A 15,682-nucleotide genomic window follows, 5' to 3' on the forward strand; every position below is an offset into this window, starting at 1 on the left:
GCTCGAGATCGCTAGAATTTGAAAATACACGACCGGAGAAAATCTGCCACTTCCTTATAGAGCCCCTCTTCCAACACACACGAACGCGCACATGACCAATGAGGGCACGAGTGCACAGATGCCGGGCCGGCTAAAATGATTGGTCGTGCTTTTTACAGTACCACGGCTTCCACCTTTATATATACAGTCTATGGCTTCCACAGATGAACGTTTTTTTATGGATTTGTTGTCAAAGCACTTAAGATATTCATTGCTATCGGGATGTTAAGAGCATTCCATGGAATATAACAAAAAGTGTATCTCGAGCCGGTTTCTTACTTAATCCCACTTTAATACGAATTATTACATCACTATAGTTTTAAGAATTGTTCACAAAGAAATACACATCTCAAATTGAAATTGTTCAAACCTTTTATCTTTTAAAACAAACAGTAGCCTAATATTCTCTTGATGGCTACACAAATTTAAAAAAGTGTCTTTAATTAAAATGTGCACGTTCTTGCTACCATATAAAACATATAGTTAGGATGATGATTAGGTCAGAATGTATTACTTGTGCTAAAAACTTAGACATGTTGATGATAAATATACATGGTATAATAAACACTTGGTCAGGATGGAATTGAAAAATCTGAGTGTAATCCCCAGCCCCACCACAGGGTGGCAGCAGTCAATCCACAGAGAAAATGAAACATTAATTGTTAAGGACTCACACAGAGCTGCTGTGTTAGAAGATGTTACAAATACATGGTAGTCTACCATTATAGTTATTGTATTACATAACTTCATTGAAATATTACTTACCATCATGTGTACTGCAACAACAACAACAGATGGAACCTATGGAATGGAATTCTATAATCTGGCATTTAGCATATTTTCTCTCTTTGAGATTATTGTTTCGTTTTGCATGAACCTTATTCAATAAAGATACAAAAAAAACAACATATTTTTTCAGCAATATTCTAAAATCTAATAGAACAATCTGATTGCTCGAGGGAGCACATCACGATGCTGACTTCCGGTCGCCCTAGAAGAAAAATACGTCATCACTGCACCACTCTATGTATTAGGATAATAGTGAAACAGAGTTGACTCTGTTTCACTATTATCCTATTATTATTATTATTATTATCCTATTCACCAAAGTTAACATCGATTTGTAGTTTTTTGTATAGGGTTCAGTGTAGGCAGGAAGCTTTACACTCTTTCCACAGCAGCTCCTCTCTTACCTTGAGTACTGAAGAAGTTGGATGCAAGACAAATCTGGAAGTTCATTCTTATATAGCAATAAAACCTCCCGTCTTTCTATGTGTATGTACACCAGTATCCCAATCACATTGAAACATTACACATATCACTTTGTTCACAATAATTGAGACCACTCCGTCAGAAAGCCATGATCTTCTTCCACAGTCTTTTATTTGTAAATAATAAAAATGAACTCTTGAATATAAAACATACACATCAGTAGAGCCACATCTGTTATACAAACAAGAACTGTTGCAGTGAATACTTAGTCTTTCGTCTAAAATCGTGGTTTTGGGGAGGGGGGGGGGGGGAGCCATGGGCTGTAAACAATCAGTATTCCTGGAGTAATACTGACAAAGGAAAGGGCAGTCGGCCACACCGCCGAGGGTTTCAACAGAAACATCCGCATGTCTGCAAAATCAAATTCTCATTGGCTTTAGAAGTCCAGTCCAAACCAAGAATGATACACAGGGGGGTGGGGGGAAGGGGACTTTGAGGAGAAGAAATTGTTCCAATTGGCTCTGCTTTTTTTTCTGCAACTGGGACAAAAATAAAGGCCTATTAGCGCCTCTTTGTGGCTCAGTGCCGCTCAGCAGCTCGAGCACATCCACAGGACGCAAATTCCCTTCCAACAGACCAGGAATGTTTGTGTGTCAGCCGTGTGTTTTATTCGGAACTCAAGGTAAAGCCGCTCATCCTGGTTTGTTATGTACAAGGTGTGCATGTGATGGGTGTACACTCTTTTTGTATTCATATATCTATATCTTTATCATTTCTGTCATAATTATACTTCATATACATTTAGCTGTTATACACACATTCTCTATCTGTGTCTCTAGCCCCGACGGTGTTAAACTACAGTTTGAACACCAACACCCTCAGATACGCCGGGGGGGTCCAGTATGCTCAGTACTACAGAACAGCACTGTTGTTCAAAAGGGTCCAAAGAAAAACCGGAACTAAGAGATTTTTTTTTTTGTCGAACACTTCCTCACAAGGATATCTGAAGACCCAGAGTGGGAGGCGTGGCCTGGGCGGAGTTTGATCCCCCCCCTACTATTGGTCCCCTCCTGTTAAAGGGGCGGGGATGGCTTGGCTTTTTCTCGGTTTGTATTCATATTCAGTACGAGCAAACTGTACAAGAACATGCAACATACAAGCTGGCCTAAAATTATGTGGAACTAATACACATAGTCTAGTCTTCTTTTTTTCTGTTTTTGTTTTTTGGAGCATCGTCTCGTTGATTTGTCTCGTCTTCTATTTTACAAAAAAGTAGAGAAACTAAACGAATAGAACGAAACAAACGGGGAACGTAAAATAAACATGCATGCAGCTTGGGGCCGGGTCATGCTGCTCCCTCCTACGGGGGGGGGGGGGGGGGGGGGTTTGAGAGGTGAGGGAGGGGAGGAGGCCCGGGGGTGGGGGTCGGAGTTCAGGGACGGGCAAAAGGGTGCGAATGTGACCTGACGTTTACTGTCGCACCATCGCTCGCAAAACCAAACACACACACACACACACACACACACACACACACACACACACACACACACACACACACACAACACACACACACACACACACACACACACAAAGGGAGTCTGCACCTCATGGTACCATTCTGAAACAAAGACTGAAAAATAAAAAATACAAATTTGGCCTCTATTTAATTTACCGTTTAGACGAAGAGTGAAACCGTTTTATTCTGTCCGAATAAAGAAGTCAAGCTTGTCTTGTGCTTGCTTTCATTTATCTCTTTCATATCTTTTATATATGTGCAGGCTCCCTTCATCTAAACAGGTTACCGAACCATGCTCATTTACGACCGTTACCACGAGAACACCGGCGGAGACAGCCGAATGAAACCGCCAACATTTGCTACTCATTAACACCGAAACATTGTTTACACCCCTCATTCCTGGGGCCTAGCTGCAATCTCTACTCTGATTGGCTATGGGGCTAATAGGTGGACGATTTGTCTGCTCTGCACGAGAAAGTAAGGAGGAAAAAGAAAGTGAACGTTGAACAAAAACTTCCACTGCTGCAGCTCAGAGGAGGAAAACGAAGAAAGCTTTGAAAACAAAAACGGAGGAGGAGGAGGAAGAGGGAAGGTGTGAGACGTGATTGTCAGACTCCAGCTAAGCTTTGATTGGCTAGTTCTGTCTCTCCCTCTCGCTCGTTCTCGCTCTCATTCCCTGTTGCTCCGTCTGGCCTCTCATTGGAGGACCGAGGGGCTCGTGGGGGCGTGTCCTCGCCCCTCTGCTCAGTTCTGGTCCAGTTAGCTCTGGTCCATTATTTTTGTCATTGAAGGGATATTTGGGGGGGTGGGGGGTTCACCACTCGGTCACTAGGACCGAACGCCCGGTGGCGGTCCTGAGATGTCCAATGACGTCTGAGATGCCAGCCGGTTGAGCGAAGCTAATGTAGGGTCCACCAATGAGGACGGCGGAAACAGTTTGTACCAGCTGATCACCGTGCTGGAGAGGTCCAGCTCCTCCAATAGGATCTGTGCTACACCCATAAAACATTTGTGGTCCATTCGTCCATAGTCTCCCCAAACTATCACCTGGAACAGAGAACGGTAGGGATGAGGTCAATTCAAAGCAAAACTTGAGCAAAACTTGATGCATACAAATTACTATTAAAATAGGTTTAGACCCGGCGAATGGACAATAGTTTCAAAGTGATATTCAAAAGTACTTTGGAGAAAAAGTTCGAGTCCATTTCCAATGGGTCCAAATCGGAAATGTTTTGAGACAAGACAAGACATGGTCGGTGTTATGGTTTGTTTTTTGGTAAAAAGTAAACATTCCGGATAACGTTTTAAAATTGAGATTGTATTTGTATGCTAGAGGAGGCAAAATTCGGCCCCCTATTTCTCATTTTCGTGTCAACTGAGACAATTTCAAAATAGGTCTCATATAATGAGAAAAAGGTAACGTTTTTTGAGATAGGGCCGATTCAAGTTTCAATTGTGTTTTTTCTATTTCTAGTCAAATCAAAAGTCTTTCAAAAACAAGTCCAACCTGAGGTCATTTGAGAAAGGTCTCACCTAACTGAAAACGTAGTCAAGTAAAATAAGTTTAACTTCTTTAAAGACAAGTCCACGTCCATCTGAAGTAAGTCAAATGAAGGCCAGGTCCATTTTTATAGTAAAAAAAAGAATTCCAAGTGAAAGCCGATGTCATGTTAGTCAACTTATTAATAATAACAATGTGGTCATTTCTGTTAAACCAGCACCTAAAACAAACACACACACACACACACACACACACACACACACACACACACACACACACACACACACACACACACACACACACACACACACACACACACACACACACACACACACACACACACACACACACACACACACACACACACACACACAACACACCACACACACCACACACACACACAGTTACCTGAAGCACCCTGCCCTGGGGACTCTCCTCAAAGAGCAAGTGCTGCTGGTAGAGCGGCTCCAGGGTCTTTCGTGCAATCTTAGTTTTCTTTTTGGCTTTACAAGTTCCATTATCCAGCAGGTAAACCTTGACATAGGGAGCTGTGGACGGAGGGAGATGGTTTAAAGGAAGCAAGAAGAGAGAAATAGGGAGGACGAATTGGATGATTAAGGTGTGGGGGAGGTGAAAAAGGGTGATGTGATGAGGAAGAATTAGAGAGGAAGAAGACTTGTTCGGTTGTGATATCAGACATGAGGCAGATGTGCTGTATTTATATCCCTGTGTGTGTGTGTGTGTGTGTGTGTGTGTGTGTGTGTGTGTGTGTGTGTGTGTGTGTGTGTGTGTGTGTGTGTGTTACCTGGGAGGGATTTGGAGCCTGCTTTGGAGGTAAGGCCTCGTGCCCTGATCACCTCGACCTCCAGCTGGCCTTTCTTATCCATCAGACCGATCTGAACATCACCTGTTCACATGCACATATTTGACATGTAAAACAGAACCTGATAGTTGTAGTTTTCGTATTGCAAGTAGAGAAATGCAGGCTATGGAATTAGCAGTGGATTTGTACGTGCTCAGAACAGTCTCATAATACATGTGAAGTTAAACTTCTGTTGTTGCAATGTTGAGGTAGAATGAAGGAGTCTGGAACGTCATTTAGCCAAAGCACTGAGAGTTTTATTGATCACAGTACATTAATACGGCCGGGGAGATCACTTAGTTTCACACTGTCCCGTGCTCCACCATCATGATCTCTGCCCCAGAATAGACCCAACACGCCTCAACATGAGGAGAGGCGGGCTAACAGAAGCCCGCGTTTACCTAATCAATAGCAAAATGGGAGACAATAATCTCCTTGTCTCAAAGAGATGCAGCCAGGTCTCAAACCTCCCCCACGGATATAGGAGAAGCGTTTGACCTGTGACCTCAACTTACAGAGGAGTCTTTGAGTGATACTACAAGCAGATGTTTGCAGTATCACAGAATCTAAGAAACTATAGGAAACTCTATAAACAGATCAGATTAAAATATTCTCTTACAATACACACATGCACACAGAAGGATTCACACTTGTATTTCATGATCCGCAAAAGGATTCAAACTTGTATTTCCGGATCCACACTTGTGTTTTTCAATGCACACACAAATGTGTTACGTTTCATATACATGTAAATAAAATCCAAATACAGAAAAAAGTTTTACATGTGTATTTTTGATCCTCACATATTTGTCTTCCGTTTAAAACCTCTGCACCTGCAAACACAAACCGCTTTCTGTGCACGGATCGCTGTGCATTCGTGTGTGGGTTTTTTGAGACTCCCCCGACGGTCAGCCGATTCGTACTTGTAATTTGTTCTATCTATAGCCAATCAGATGTCTCCTCAATTCTAAGCCAATCACATGAGCGCGCCCCCACGAGGGTAGATTTCTTGCGTTCATGACGTAGCGCTTCATGTACGCATTTTGCGCAGTCCGGAGCTGACAGCTCCATGGAGCCTGCCTGCAGGCGCTAATCTCAGGACACCCTCCACTCTCAGTACAGCGCCACTTTCCGAACAGGAAATGCACGCAAATACAATCTTATATATTATTAAGGTACAGCGCTACTTTCCGAACCATTGATGAATGCTTGTGTACACAAAAACGGCAGGCAAAACCGTTTTAAATGTGTGTTTCCTGTATGGCGAATACAGCTGCTTTATTTATGTCTGTATGAAGTTGTTGTGAGTGTGGAGGGAGCAGCTACAGGTTAGTTTAGCCTAATCGATCAGTGCACTACGAAGCCAGTGCTAGACAGTGAACTGTCAACGTGGGGGGGAGCCCCGCCGGTCATTATCGGCCGATATTCACTCTTAATAGTTTGATCGGTGCTCTCTATAAAGGCCGATCAGGAGAGCTGGATCTGATCGATATGGACATAAACGCGAGTGAAGTATAACCGGACGCGAGAGATAGATCAGATCAGCTGCTGAGTCTGATGGAGACACGCTGCTCTGCATGATCACCTGATGCTCCGCCCTCTGTTTAGCGAGCTGACCGGACAGCGCAAAATGCGTATATGAAGTGTCATGAACGCAATAAATCATACCCTCATGGGGGCTCATGTGATTGGCTTAGAATGAAGGAGACATCTGATTGGCTATAGATAGAAAAAATTACAAGTACGAATCGGCTGACCGTCAGGGGAGTCTCAAAAAACCCACACACGAATGCACAGCGATCCGTGCACAGAAAGCTGTTTGTGTTTGCAGGTTCAGAGGTTTTTAACGGAAAGCAAATATGTGAGGATAAAAAATACATATGTAAAACTTTTTTCTGTATTTGGATTTTATTTACATGTATATGAAACGGAATACATTTGTGTGTGCATTGAAAAACACAAGTGTGGATCCGGAAATACAAGTGTGAATCCTTCTGTGTGCATGTGTGTATTATGAGACTGTTCTGAGCCCATAGATTTGAGCTGTCACTCACCCATGGCAGGCGTGGCCAGTGTTTGTCGGCCCACCAGCTGACCGGGGCCTAACCCGTCCAGGAAGTCACTGAACTGACTGTCGGCCCCCAACCGCATACCTGAGAATATCAGACTGACACACGCACAGACACAAATGAATCAACAATTCCTACTTCGTCACTCAGAACCTGCACCATAATACCCGTTTTCCACTGAATTTAGTTCTGTTTTAGTTCCGTTTTGGGCTACTTGGGTGTGCAGTGGTTCAACTTGAGTCTGCTTCAAACAAGCTATATGTGAATAATACTTTTACTAAGACATTATGATAATATCCTCTTTGAATGTATCATAATGGCACCAAAGACAGAGCTCCAATGCAAAAGCACTGCAACAACACTCCTACTATTAAAGTAAAAAAAGTCGGAATTCTTAGATTAAAGGCACTATTCTGAGAAAGAAAATCAAATATTAGCAAAAAGTCTGATTGCTTAGAATAAAGTCAGGATTCTAAGAAAAGTCAGGATTCTGAGATTACACACGGAATTCTTAGAAGTCAGTATCCGGAGAATAAAGTCAGCATTTTGAAAAAAAGGTTAAATTCCTTAAAAGCAGTAATCATTCCGAGATCAGAATACTGAATAATAGCGGACATTTTGAGAAAAAAACCCTTTTTATTATACAAAAAAAAGTTTAAGAAAAAAGTCAAATTCTGAGATTTTTTTAAATTCTGAAATAATAGTAAGCATTCTGAAAGAAATGTCATCATTCTGAATCAGAGTCCTGACAGTAACGTTACTATTCTGAGATCTCAAAAACAATTCCCTTAAATCCTTAACTTTTCTTTCTTTCCTCAAGTTCCTGTTTTCTTGTGCTTTCACAATAATGTTTCTAATATGTTTTCATACCAGCCCCCTCGGAAAATACACCATCTCAGACACTTTGTGCTTTAATACAGTCCTGAAAACATGCGCTCTGTGTACGTACTTCCCCTCGGAGCTGTAGCTGTTCATGCTGCCGTCAGTGGACTCTCTGCTGGCCTGCCGGTTCATGGTGGACCCCCCCCGCGGGTACTCCACCGCCATGCCTGTCTCCACGCTCCTCTGGATGCTGCTGCTGGCGCCCTTACCCACCTTTTTACCTGCTGGAGCTTTTGAGGCAGAAAGAGGTGTCAAACAACGAGACTTTGCATATGACATTTTATGAAAGGCTGTTTTAAGGCATCTCAGGTCAGACCTATTGCACCTGCATACAGAACACAAAAGATCTGCAATAGAATACTTATTTTCATCTTCGTCATTCTTTAATTATCAATTCTAGGTAGTCTCTGCCATGCCTGATAACTATAAGCATCAATATGCATCCCATGCAAATAAATACCCCATGGTGACCTCACCAACATTTCAAAGTGATGGATAAATACCATTTAGACGAAAGCTAAAACACTTTTTTGTGTTAAAAATAATTTTAAAATAGGAGGGAATCTCATGTAGGTGGTGAGGTCACTTCAGGAAGATAACGTGGCTTAGTCACTACCCCAATTTTAGTGTTTCGCAGGGATGGAAAAGGTAAAACTAAAGAAATCTTACAGTGAAAATTGGTATTCAAAGAGGGAGTTCAGATCTTCTTAGAAGCCTATTTTTTATCATGAAAACATAGCCAAGTCAAAAAGAAAATCAGTGTTTCAAAGTGAGTTATTTTTGGTTTGTTAAGTGATAAAAATGTAAAGGCAAATATGACATGTGTGCTGCAACAGTTTTGAATTTTGATTAAATGATCTTGATATCAGGCTTCTTAAAGATCTGAACACCGTGGTGACAGAAGAGGGTGGAGTAAGGAAGGAGGTCTCTCAGAGCTATTCTACAACTCTCTATATCCGGCAGTGGCTCAGTAAGTAGGGGCTTGGACTGGGAGCTGTAGGGTCGCCGGTTCAAGTCCCCCGAACAGACCTAAATATGGAGGTCCCAGTTCACCTCCTGCCCTGCCGTGGTGCCCTTGAGCAAGGCACCGGACATCCCCTTCCCCCCTCACTCCCATTGCTCCCCAGGCGCTGTACAATAGCTGCCCACTGCTCATAGTACTAGACTCCTGGTACTAGGATGGGTTAAATGCAGAGAACACATGTCACTGTGTGCTCTGCATGTGTGACCATTACAGAGGGTTTCATCCCTCCCAATTGTATTCTATCATTCTCTCTCTAAGGCTCTTTGTCTGCATCTGGGTCCCAGTGCATTGTGATGCTATCTTAACTGATTTCTAAATAAACATCAGTGAAGTCAAATGTAACAGCTGCTACATATGACTTTTTTTTCAGAAATCTTAATTTTATCTGAGAATTCTAAACTTTTTTCTACAAATTCAGATTTTATTCTGAGAATTCAAATGTTTCTTTCCAAGAATTCTGACTATCATCTGAGAATTCTGGCTTTTTTTCTTAGAATTCTGAGATTAAAGCCAGAACTATGACTTTATTCTGAGAATTCTGATTTTAATCCGCAAAGAAATTCTGACTTAAATCTGAGAATTGAGAACATTCTGACTTTAATATCAGAGCTCCAAAATGAAAGTCAGTTTTTCACATTTGACACTAATCCTCTTCGTACTTGCCTGTATTAAATCCATGAATATAAATCAGGGAAGTCACATTTAACAGCTGCTACGTACTACACCTAATCCCGCTACATAATACACTACCATGCTTATCGCTCATGAACTAACAATGCATGTTAAACCTCTGACTGACTGTCTGTCTGTCTGTCTGACTGACTGACTATTGCTTTACCTTTCTGTCTTTCCACCGCCTTACCCGCCGCCTCTGAAATAACACACACACAACAACAACAAAGCCAATAAACAACATCATCAGAAACAACAGCAACAGTGGTACAAAGATGTAAATGTGTCACAGTGTTAGTAACTTGTTAATGTGTATTTATTTTCACAGTATGTAAATGTGTGTTTTGATATTAGAAATGCATTCATTGATGCATTTGTTTATCAAAAGCAACTCTTGAGGCAATCAGTGATACAAGTTAACATGTGACAGCTCTATGTGTGGGACCCACAGTAATATACTGCCTAGCAGTGCAATGTCAATGGACATTTAACTGTATTATATTGCAAAATCACTCGTTTTTCCCACATTTGTTGTATCGAATTGACCGGTAATTTCTGATATGTTCATGTGCAATGCCAACTTTTATATTTAGTAGGTCAAGCAAAGCTCACACAGGGACAGGGCCAGCTCAGGGGTCGTATAGGTGAGACTCAGAAGAGGTAAAGGCATCATTTACAAGACCTAGCTGACAGTATGCGGTGCTGTGTTTGTGATTTACTGAACGAACAAAGTAAATGGAATGTATTTTAAAGTTATGCAGCACTCCCTTTTGTGTCCAAGTGTGCAACATATATCATACAAGATTCAAGAGGGCTTTTATTTCATTTTTTTTAAAATTGTAAACATTTATTTATTCAGGGGGTTTGCACTGATAGTAATGCTCTTTTTTTCAAGAACATATTTACAAAGTAAGACATGAGGACGCGTCCCATACAATCACAGTCGATCTGCTGGTCACTGAGCAGATCAAAGAGAGCAAACTAAATGACTGCCGTAGGATATTTGTTTTAGACTTTCAACAATACTTTTGACAAGGGTTGACGAGAAAAAGTGTGAATTATAAATGGTTAACTAGAAAATGCATTTCCTGCAGAAAATGCGTGCGAATGCTGTAAACTGAGAACATTTGTGGCTGAATTTAGCTGAAAATGCAGAAAAAGCTGAATATGTTGCTAGCTGAATGGTAGCTGCTGTTAGCTACAGAAAACAAGTTAGTGTGTTGCTGAACTTAGCGGAGAAATGCAGAAAAGTGAAATGATTTGAATCAAATTGTTACAGCTCAAAAGCATTGCAATGACTTTGTTGAAAACTTGAAAGTGAAATGTTAAACTGGAAGAGGAGGAAAAATAGTGAAGAAGCTTAATATTTAAAAGAAATGTTTAAAAAAGGTATAAACAACAACATGTATAGCCTCAATGTCCTGAAATAGCTGAATAATGTAATAGTTGAATGGTTTCTGCAGCTGAAAATAGGCTGAATGAGTTACATATCAGATGTAAGTAGTAGTGAATGAATGTGTATTAAGAAGAGAAAATAAAGTAAAAAGGCTTGGGAAAGCAGCAGAATATTTTGACTGCAAACCTTTTGACTAAAACCATACGTCACTAATAATGTATAAAATATGTGGAACATGTTGAGGTCTGTATGAAGTCTCCATCAGACAGAAAAGAATAGGCTGAGACAGTCTGTTAAAGTCCAGTCTGTTTGTCAGTGTTTGTTTCTGTGCTGAGCACCTAATCATAACAAATAATCATAACACCTGTGTGAGCCCAGAGATCAAAGGTTTCCATGGTGATGTGCAGTAATCAGTCAGAGGAGAGCCTTTCCATTGTTCTGAATGAGAAATAAACCTCTTACATTTGAACGTTTTGTTGAAGAACCGTAGCAGATATCGGTGAAATGTCAACGCGTGAAGCATCTCAGGATCCTGACGAGCGTCTGAAGTGTGCTTTTTGTGTACTTTCGGGTCAATAATGTGGCCTTTTTGGCAGATTAACTAAAGGTGTGCGGCTGCTGCTGTGAGGAAAGAGCAGGCTGTATTTACAATGGGCCTTAATGGAGACATGTTGAACGTTTTTGTCACTTCATGCCCTCAAGAGGCATTTTGTTTAATTATTTTGCTTACATTTTTTTATTTTCCAACCTAGGAGAGGTTTTCCTACGTTTTTCATGAAAGAATATGTCCAAGGAGTGTAGGGTTTGGGAATTATGGCAGGTTTGCAAAAAATATTTGAGCGAATTTCAAGCACTCCTGCTCTCTGTTTTGAGATCAAAGCACTCTAGCCTTAACGAGCTGCACAATACACACTAATGTTACAATCTGAAGAAGGCCTCTTTACCAAGCTCCAAACTAAGTTAAATATCTCAAATAGTGTAAAATATATCACAAATCTGAATAAGATTGGAATAGCTGAATGTCTTGTGATCATTTTAAAGTTGGAATGAAGTCTCTAGTATGTGGAAGGAGTAGCATTTGGCGCACGGTGTAGTTAAAAGAGGATTTGAAGGTTCCTCCCATTGAGAAAGCTGTAATTAATGGGAAACAATGGATTGGTCTTGGAAAATCGGATCCTTGCAAGCTTCCCTTTTGGCAGCTACATTTGTAGCATGACGTCTTCGAGTTTGCTAAAAACCCACTATTGAAATGAGCACGTCGATTCTGAAACAACATATTGTGCAGTCTTTACACCATAAGACTTTAGGAACTCTCAACCAGTCACAGCAGTAAAACCCAGCTTCCTTTAGACATTTTTTCTACCCATTAGTGTTACTAAGTATTCCCCACCCAAAGGTAATATCGAAACAGACACTGTAATTGACAGCCACAATTATCCCCCTGAGATTGTTTATTTATTTTTCAACACATAAAAGGATAGGCCATCTGAATGATTTTAAACTAATTGAATTTGACATAAAGGCACTCGATCGCCTTGCTGCTCCAACTTAATAAATATTTGATATGAACCTTTGTGTTCGTCTGTCTTCTTCCAAAGGCAAAGAAGGTGATTTAACGCTCAATATTATACAGAATAGATGTCATTGGTTGCCAATCTTCTTGGCTTCTTGTATTACTTATTTACGGTAAGCACAATAATGTCCTTACTATTATAGTGGTGATGATCCTTTGATGAATGTTACACGCAACAACTTCAAGAGGCATTCCGTAAAGGGGCAAACAGTTGGTGGTGTAATGTAGTTTATGCTAGGCAGGATACATTTGACCTGTTTCTGCTGTACAATATATTTTAGTGTATGTTATTTGTTTCTGCAGGCATTAGTCTAAGTGCTCTCACCTGTCTGGCTGAGCTGCGAGGTGCTGCGGCTGCGTCTCGATGGCAGGATGGCGACAACACGTTGGCTGAGGCTCGAGCGCCGCTTCTTGAGTCCGCTCCCAAGGCTCCCGAGCGCCGTGTCTGATTGGCTGCCGTCGGCATGGTCCATGCCGTAGATCTCTCCGCTCACGCTGGTGCTCTTCATCATGTGGCGGCCCGTTGCCCGCATGGCCCTGCTGATCATTAAATGTCACCCAAAAATAAGTTAATTTGATGTGAATTAATTCAAGTTAACATAAGCAAGACCACACAAAAAGAAAAGTTAGAATCTAAGGGCCTGTGTGCCTTTTTCTGAGTGAGTGAGCTGTCGTATGAAATTGGCTCGAGAAAATGTCTGCCTTTAAACTACTTTTTCTGAACACTTTGCCTTTTTACAGCAGCTGCTCCGAGTTGAAAATATCTCAACTTTTTAGAAAAGCGCTAGCGACTTAACTTGGAGGAGAAGCGTGTGTTTGGACGTGTCTTTCAGAAAGAAAGTTATAAGAAAGAAGGGAAAGCTCATTTGTTTGAGCAGCCATCAGTAATACATTGTCCCATAGCCTTGCCAGCATATTTTCTATCAGATAAAGTCTCTTTTCAAACACAGGTCCCTGGTGAGTGAGAAGGTGTGCGCACCTGAAGCGTCCCCGCGGTCTCTCTGACTGGATGGACATGTAGCTGGTGCTACTGATGCGAGAGGCACTGCTGGTTCGAGAGATGGCTGACACGTCGCTGACATCACTGTCTGAGGACCTATGGGAAACGTTCTCACTGCTCCTCCTCTGGTCCTTGTAGAGCTGCAGGAAACACAAATGATGCTAAATGCTGCTAGCACAAGATACGCAAATACATGCACAAAGAATCAATTAAATAAACAAACTGTCAGGGCACTCACACCCCTTTTCCACTGAAATTAGTTCTGTTCTAGTTCTGGAGTGGGACGCCACTTGTGGTCCACCAGCGTTAATCCTACCGTTTGCTAACGACAGCTGCGGGTTTAAAGTAGTAATTCAGTGCCTGACTGTCGCAGAACTAAAGTCCCCAGATGCATGTTTCCCCAAAAATGTATATTCTGGTTCAGTTGAAGTACAATGTTTGACATTATAGCAAATAAGTTTCTCTCATATTTGATGGATGATGTTAGCAAAGCCACCAAAGGCAGTCTGACAAATCAATAACAAGATTTCCAGCCTTGTTGCAACCATTGTGGCAATTGGAGTTCTCTACTGGCTTACTTTACCTGTATATGTTTCACTTTGATCTTACTTGTGATAATCTGATATGACAATTATATTTATTGATTACACCAGTATCAAAATAACAACAGAAAAAGGGCTTGTGCTGCTGTTCCGAACGGTCAGTTCAGTTTTCATTAAAACTATGGAGGAAACATATATAATACGTCTTTGTACACCTGGGTAATCAGCTCTACTGCTTGTAAAAACGCCCTTCTCTTCACCGTACTCGCCATGAACTGTTATTGTTCATGTCAATCCCTCCTCAGTTTCATAACCCTGCAAATAAAGTGTGCGGTTCTTGGATCCAGCCCAGTAGATTTTTAGTTCCAAATGCAAAACTGTTTTCTTCTTACGTGACATTTATATGGGACAAACCCTGTAATGCAAACATTTGGATTTTACAACAGAAAGCTATTGTAGATCTTTATCAGCCATCCATTCATCCCTGACATGTTCAGTCCATTTGTGCTGACAGTTGTAATAGCCTACTGTAGTAATGCATCACTAAGACAGCACTGACACGACGCATACAAAAAAGGGAAACCACTCGCATGCAAATGTTTGACAGTCACGTTATTGCCATTACACTGTTAGTTCGCTATACAGTAAATTAGAGAAAGAAAACCAGCAAGTATGGATTATACACTTCTGCATTCTTAAGGGGCTACCCACTTGGAACCAATGTGTTTCGTTGAGTGGTCTTCCCCATAACTGTGAGATAATTTATGACTCAGACAGTAAATGCAATTCACTGCGATGTACTTCAGCAACATTACAGCTGAAGCTCACTGCCTGGAACCCTTATTGTCCCCATCCATTCCCCTGATGAGTTGCTTTTAGAGTGATAAAGGAAAATGGTGGCCCACCTCCCGTTTGTTCTTGAGGGATCGGTCCAGGTCCTGTTGGCTGGAGGTGGTGGCAGCTGACACCCGGTTGGAATGAACCCTCATCTGGAGCTGTCGAACACACTCCTCTGCTACCAGGGCTATGAAATAAGAACAAACTCAATACACTCAAACAGACACTTCACTGTAAAATAGCCCTGTAAGCAGAACTTAAACAGTCCGTCCTGAAAAAGCTTGGTTGCTTATCAGCCTGTGGACTGATTTCTGTGTATGAGTTGGGACCCCCTTTATATATACAGTCTATGGTTGGGACTTTTTAGCCTGGAATCTCCAAAGGATGTGATTTGAATGCCTAGATGATCTTCAGCTCCCCTACAGTGCCACAAGTGTGCAGCTAACAAATCAAAATACTGTCTGAGGGGGATACGTTAACTGGCTAGCTTGTTAAATTGATTCAGCAGCTAACTTTATCCATGATACAAGCATGTGTTTTATTTTAGCCAACAGTAA

General features: G+C 41.4%; 1 protein-coding gene across 1 annotated transcript in view; it reads right to left on the reverse strand.

Annotated features, from left to right (window-relative positions):
- Window positions 1–1,403: 1,403 nt before the first annotated feature.
- Window positions 1,404–15,682, reverse strand: part of LOC117551414 (regulating synaptic membrane exocytosis protein 1-like) — a 58,451-nt gene continuing 44,172 nt past the window's right edge. The window contains 8 exon segments of the mRNA XM_034224311.1: window positions 1,404–3,814; window positions 4,677–4,816; window positions 5,074–5,175; window positions 7,185–7,297; window positions 8,149–8,311; window positions 13,072–13,283; window positions 13,726–13,886; window positions 15,194–15,312. Of these exon segments, the coding sequence (XP_034080202.1) occupies window positions 3,596–3,814; window positions 4,677–4,816; window positions 5,074–5,175; window positions 7,185–7,297; window positions 8,149–8,311; window positions 13,072–13,283; window positions 13,726–13,886; window positions 15,194–15,312 (1,229 nt within the window). The 3' untranslated portion in view covers window positions 1,404–3,595.

The sequence above is a fragment of the Gymnodraco acuticeps genome, unplaced genomic scaffold (genome assembly GCF_902827175.1).
Source record: "Gymnodraco acuticeps unplaced genomic scaffold, fGymAcu1.1, whole genome shotgun sequence".
NCBI classification, from domain to species: Eukaryota; Metazoa; Chordata; class Actinopteri; order Perciformes; family Bathydraconidae; genus Gymnodraco; species Gymnodraco acuticeps.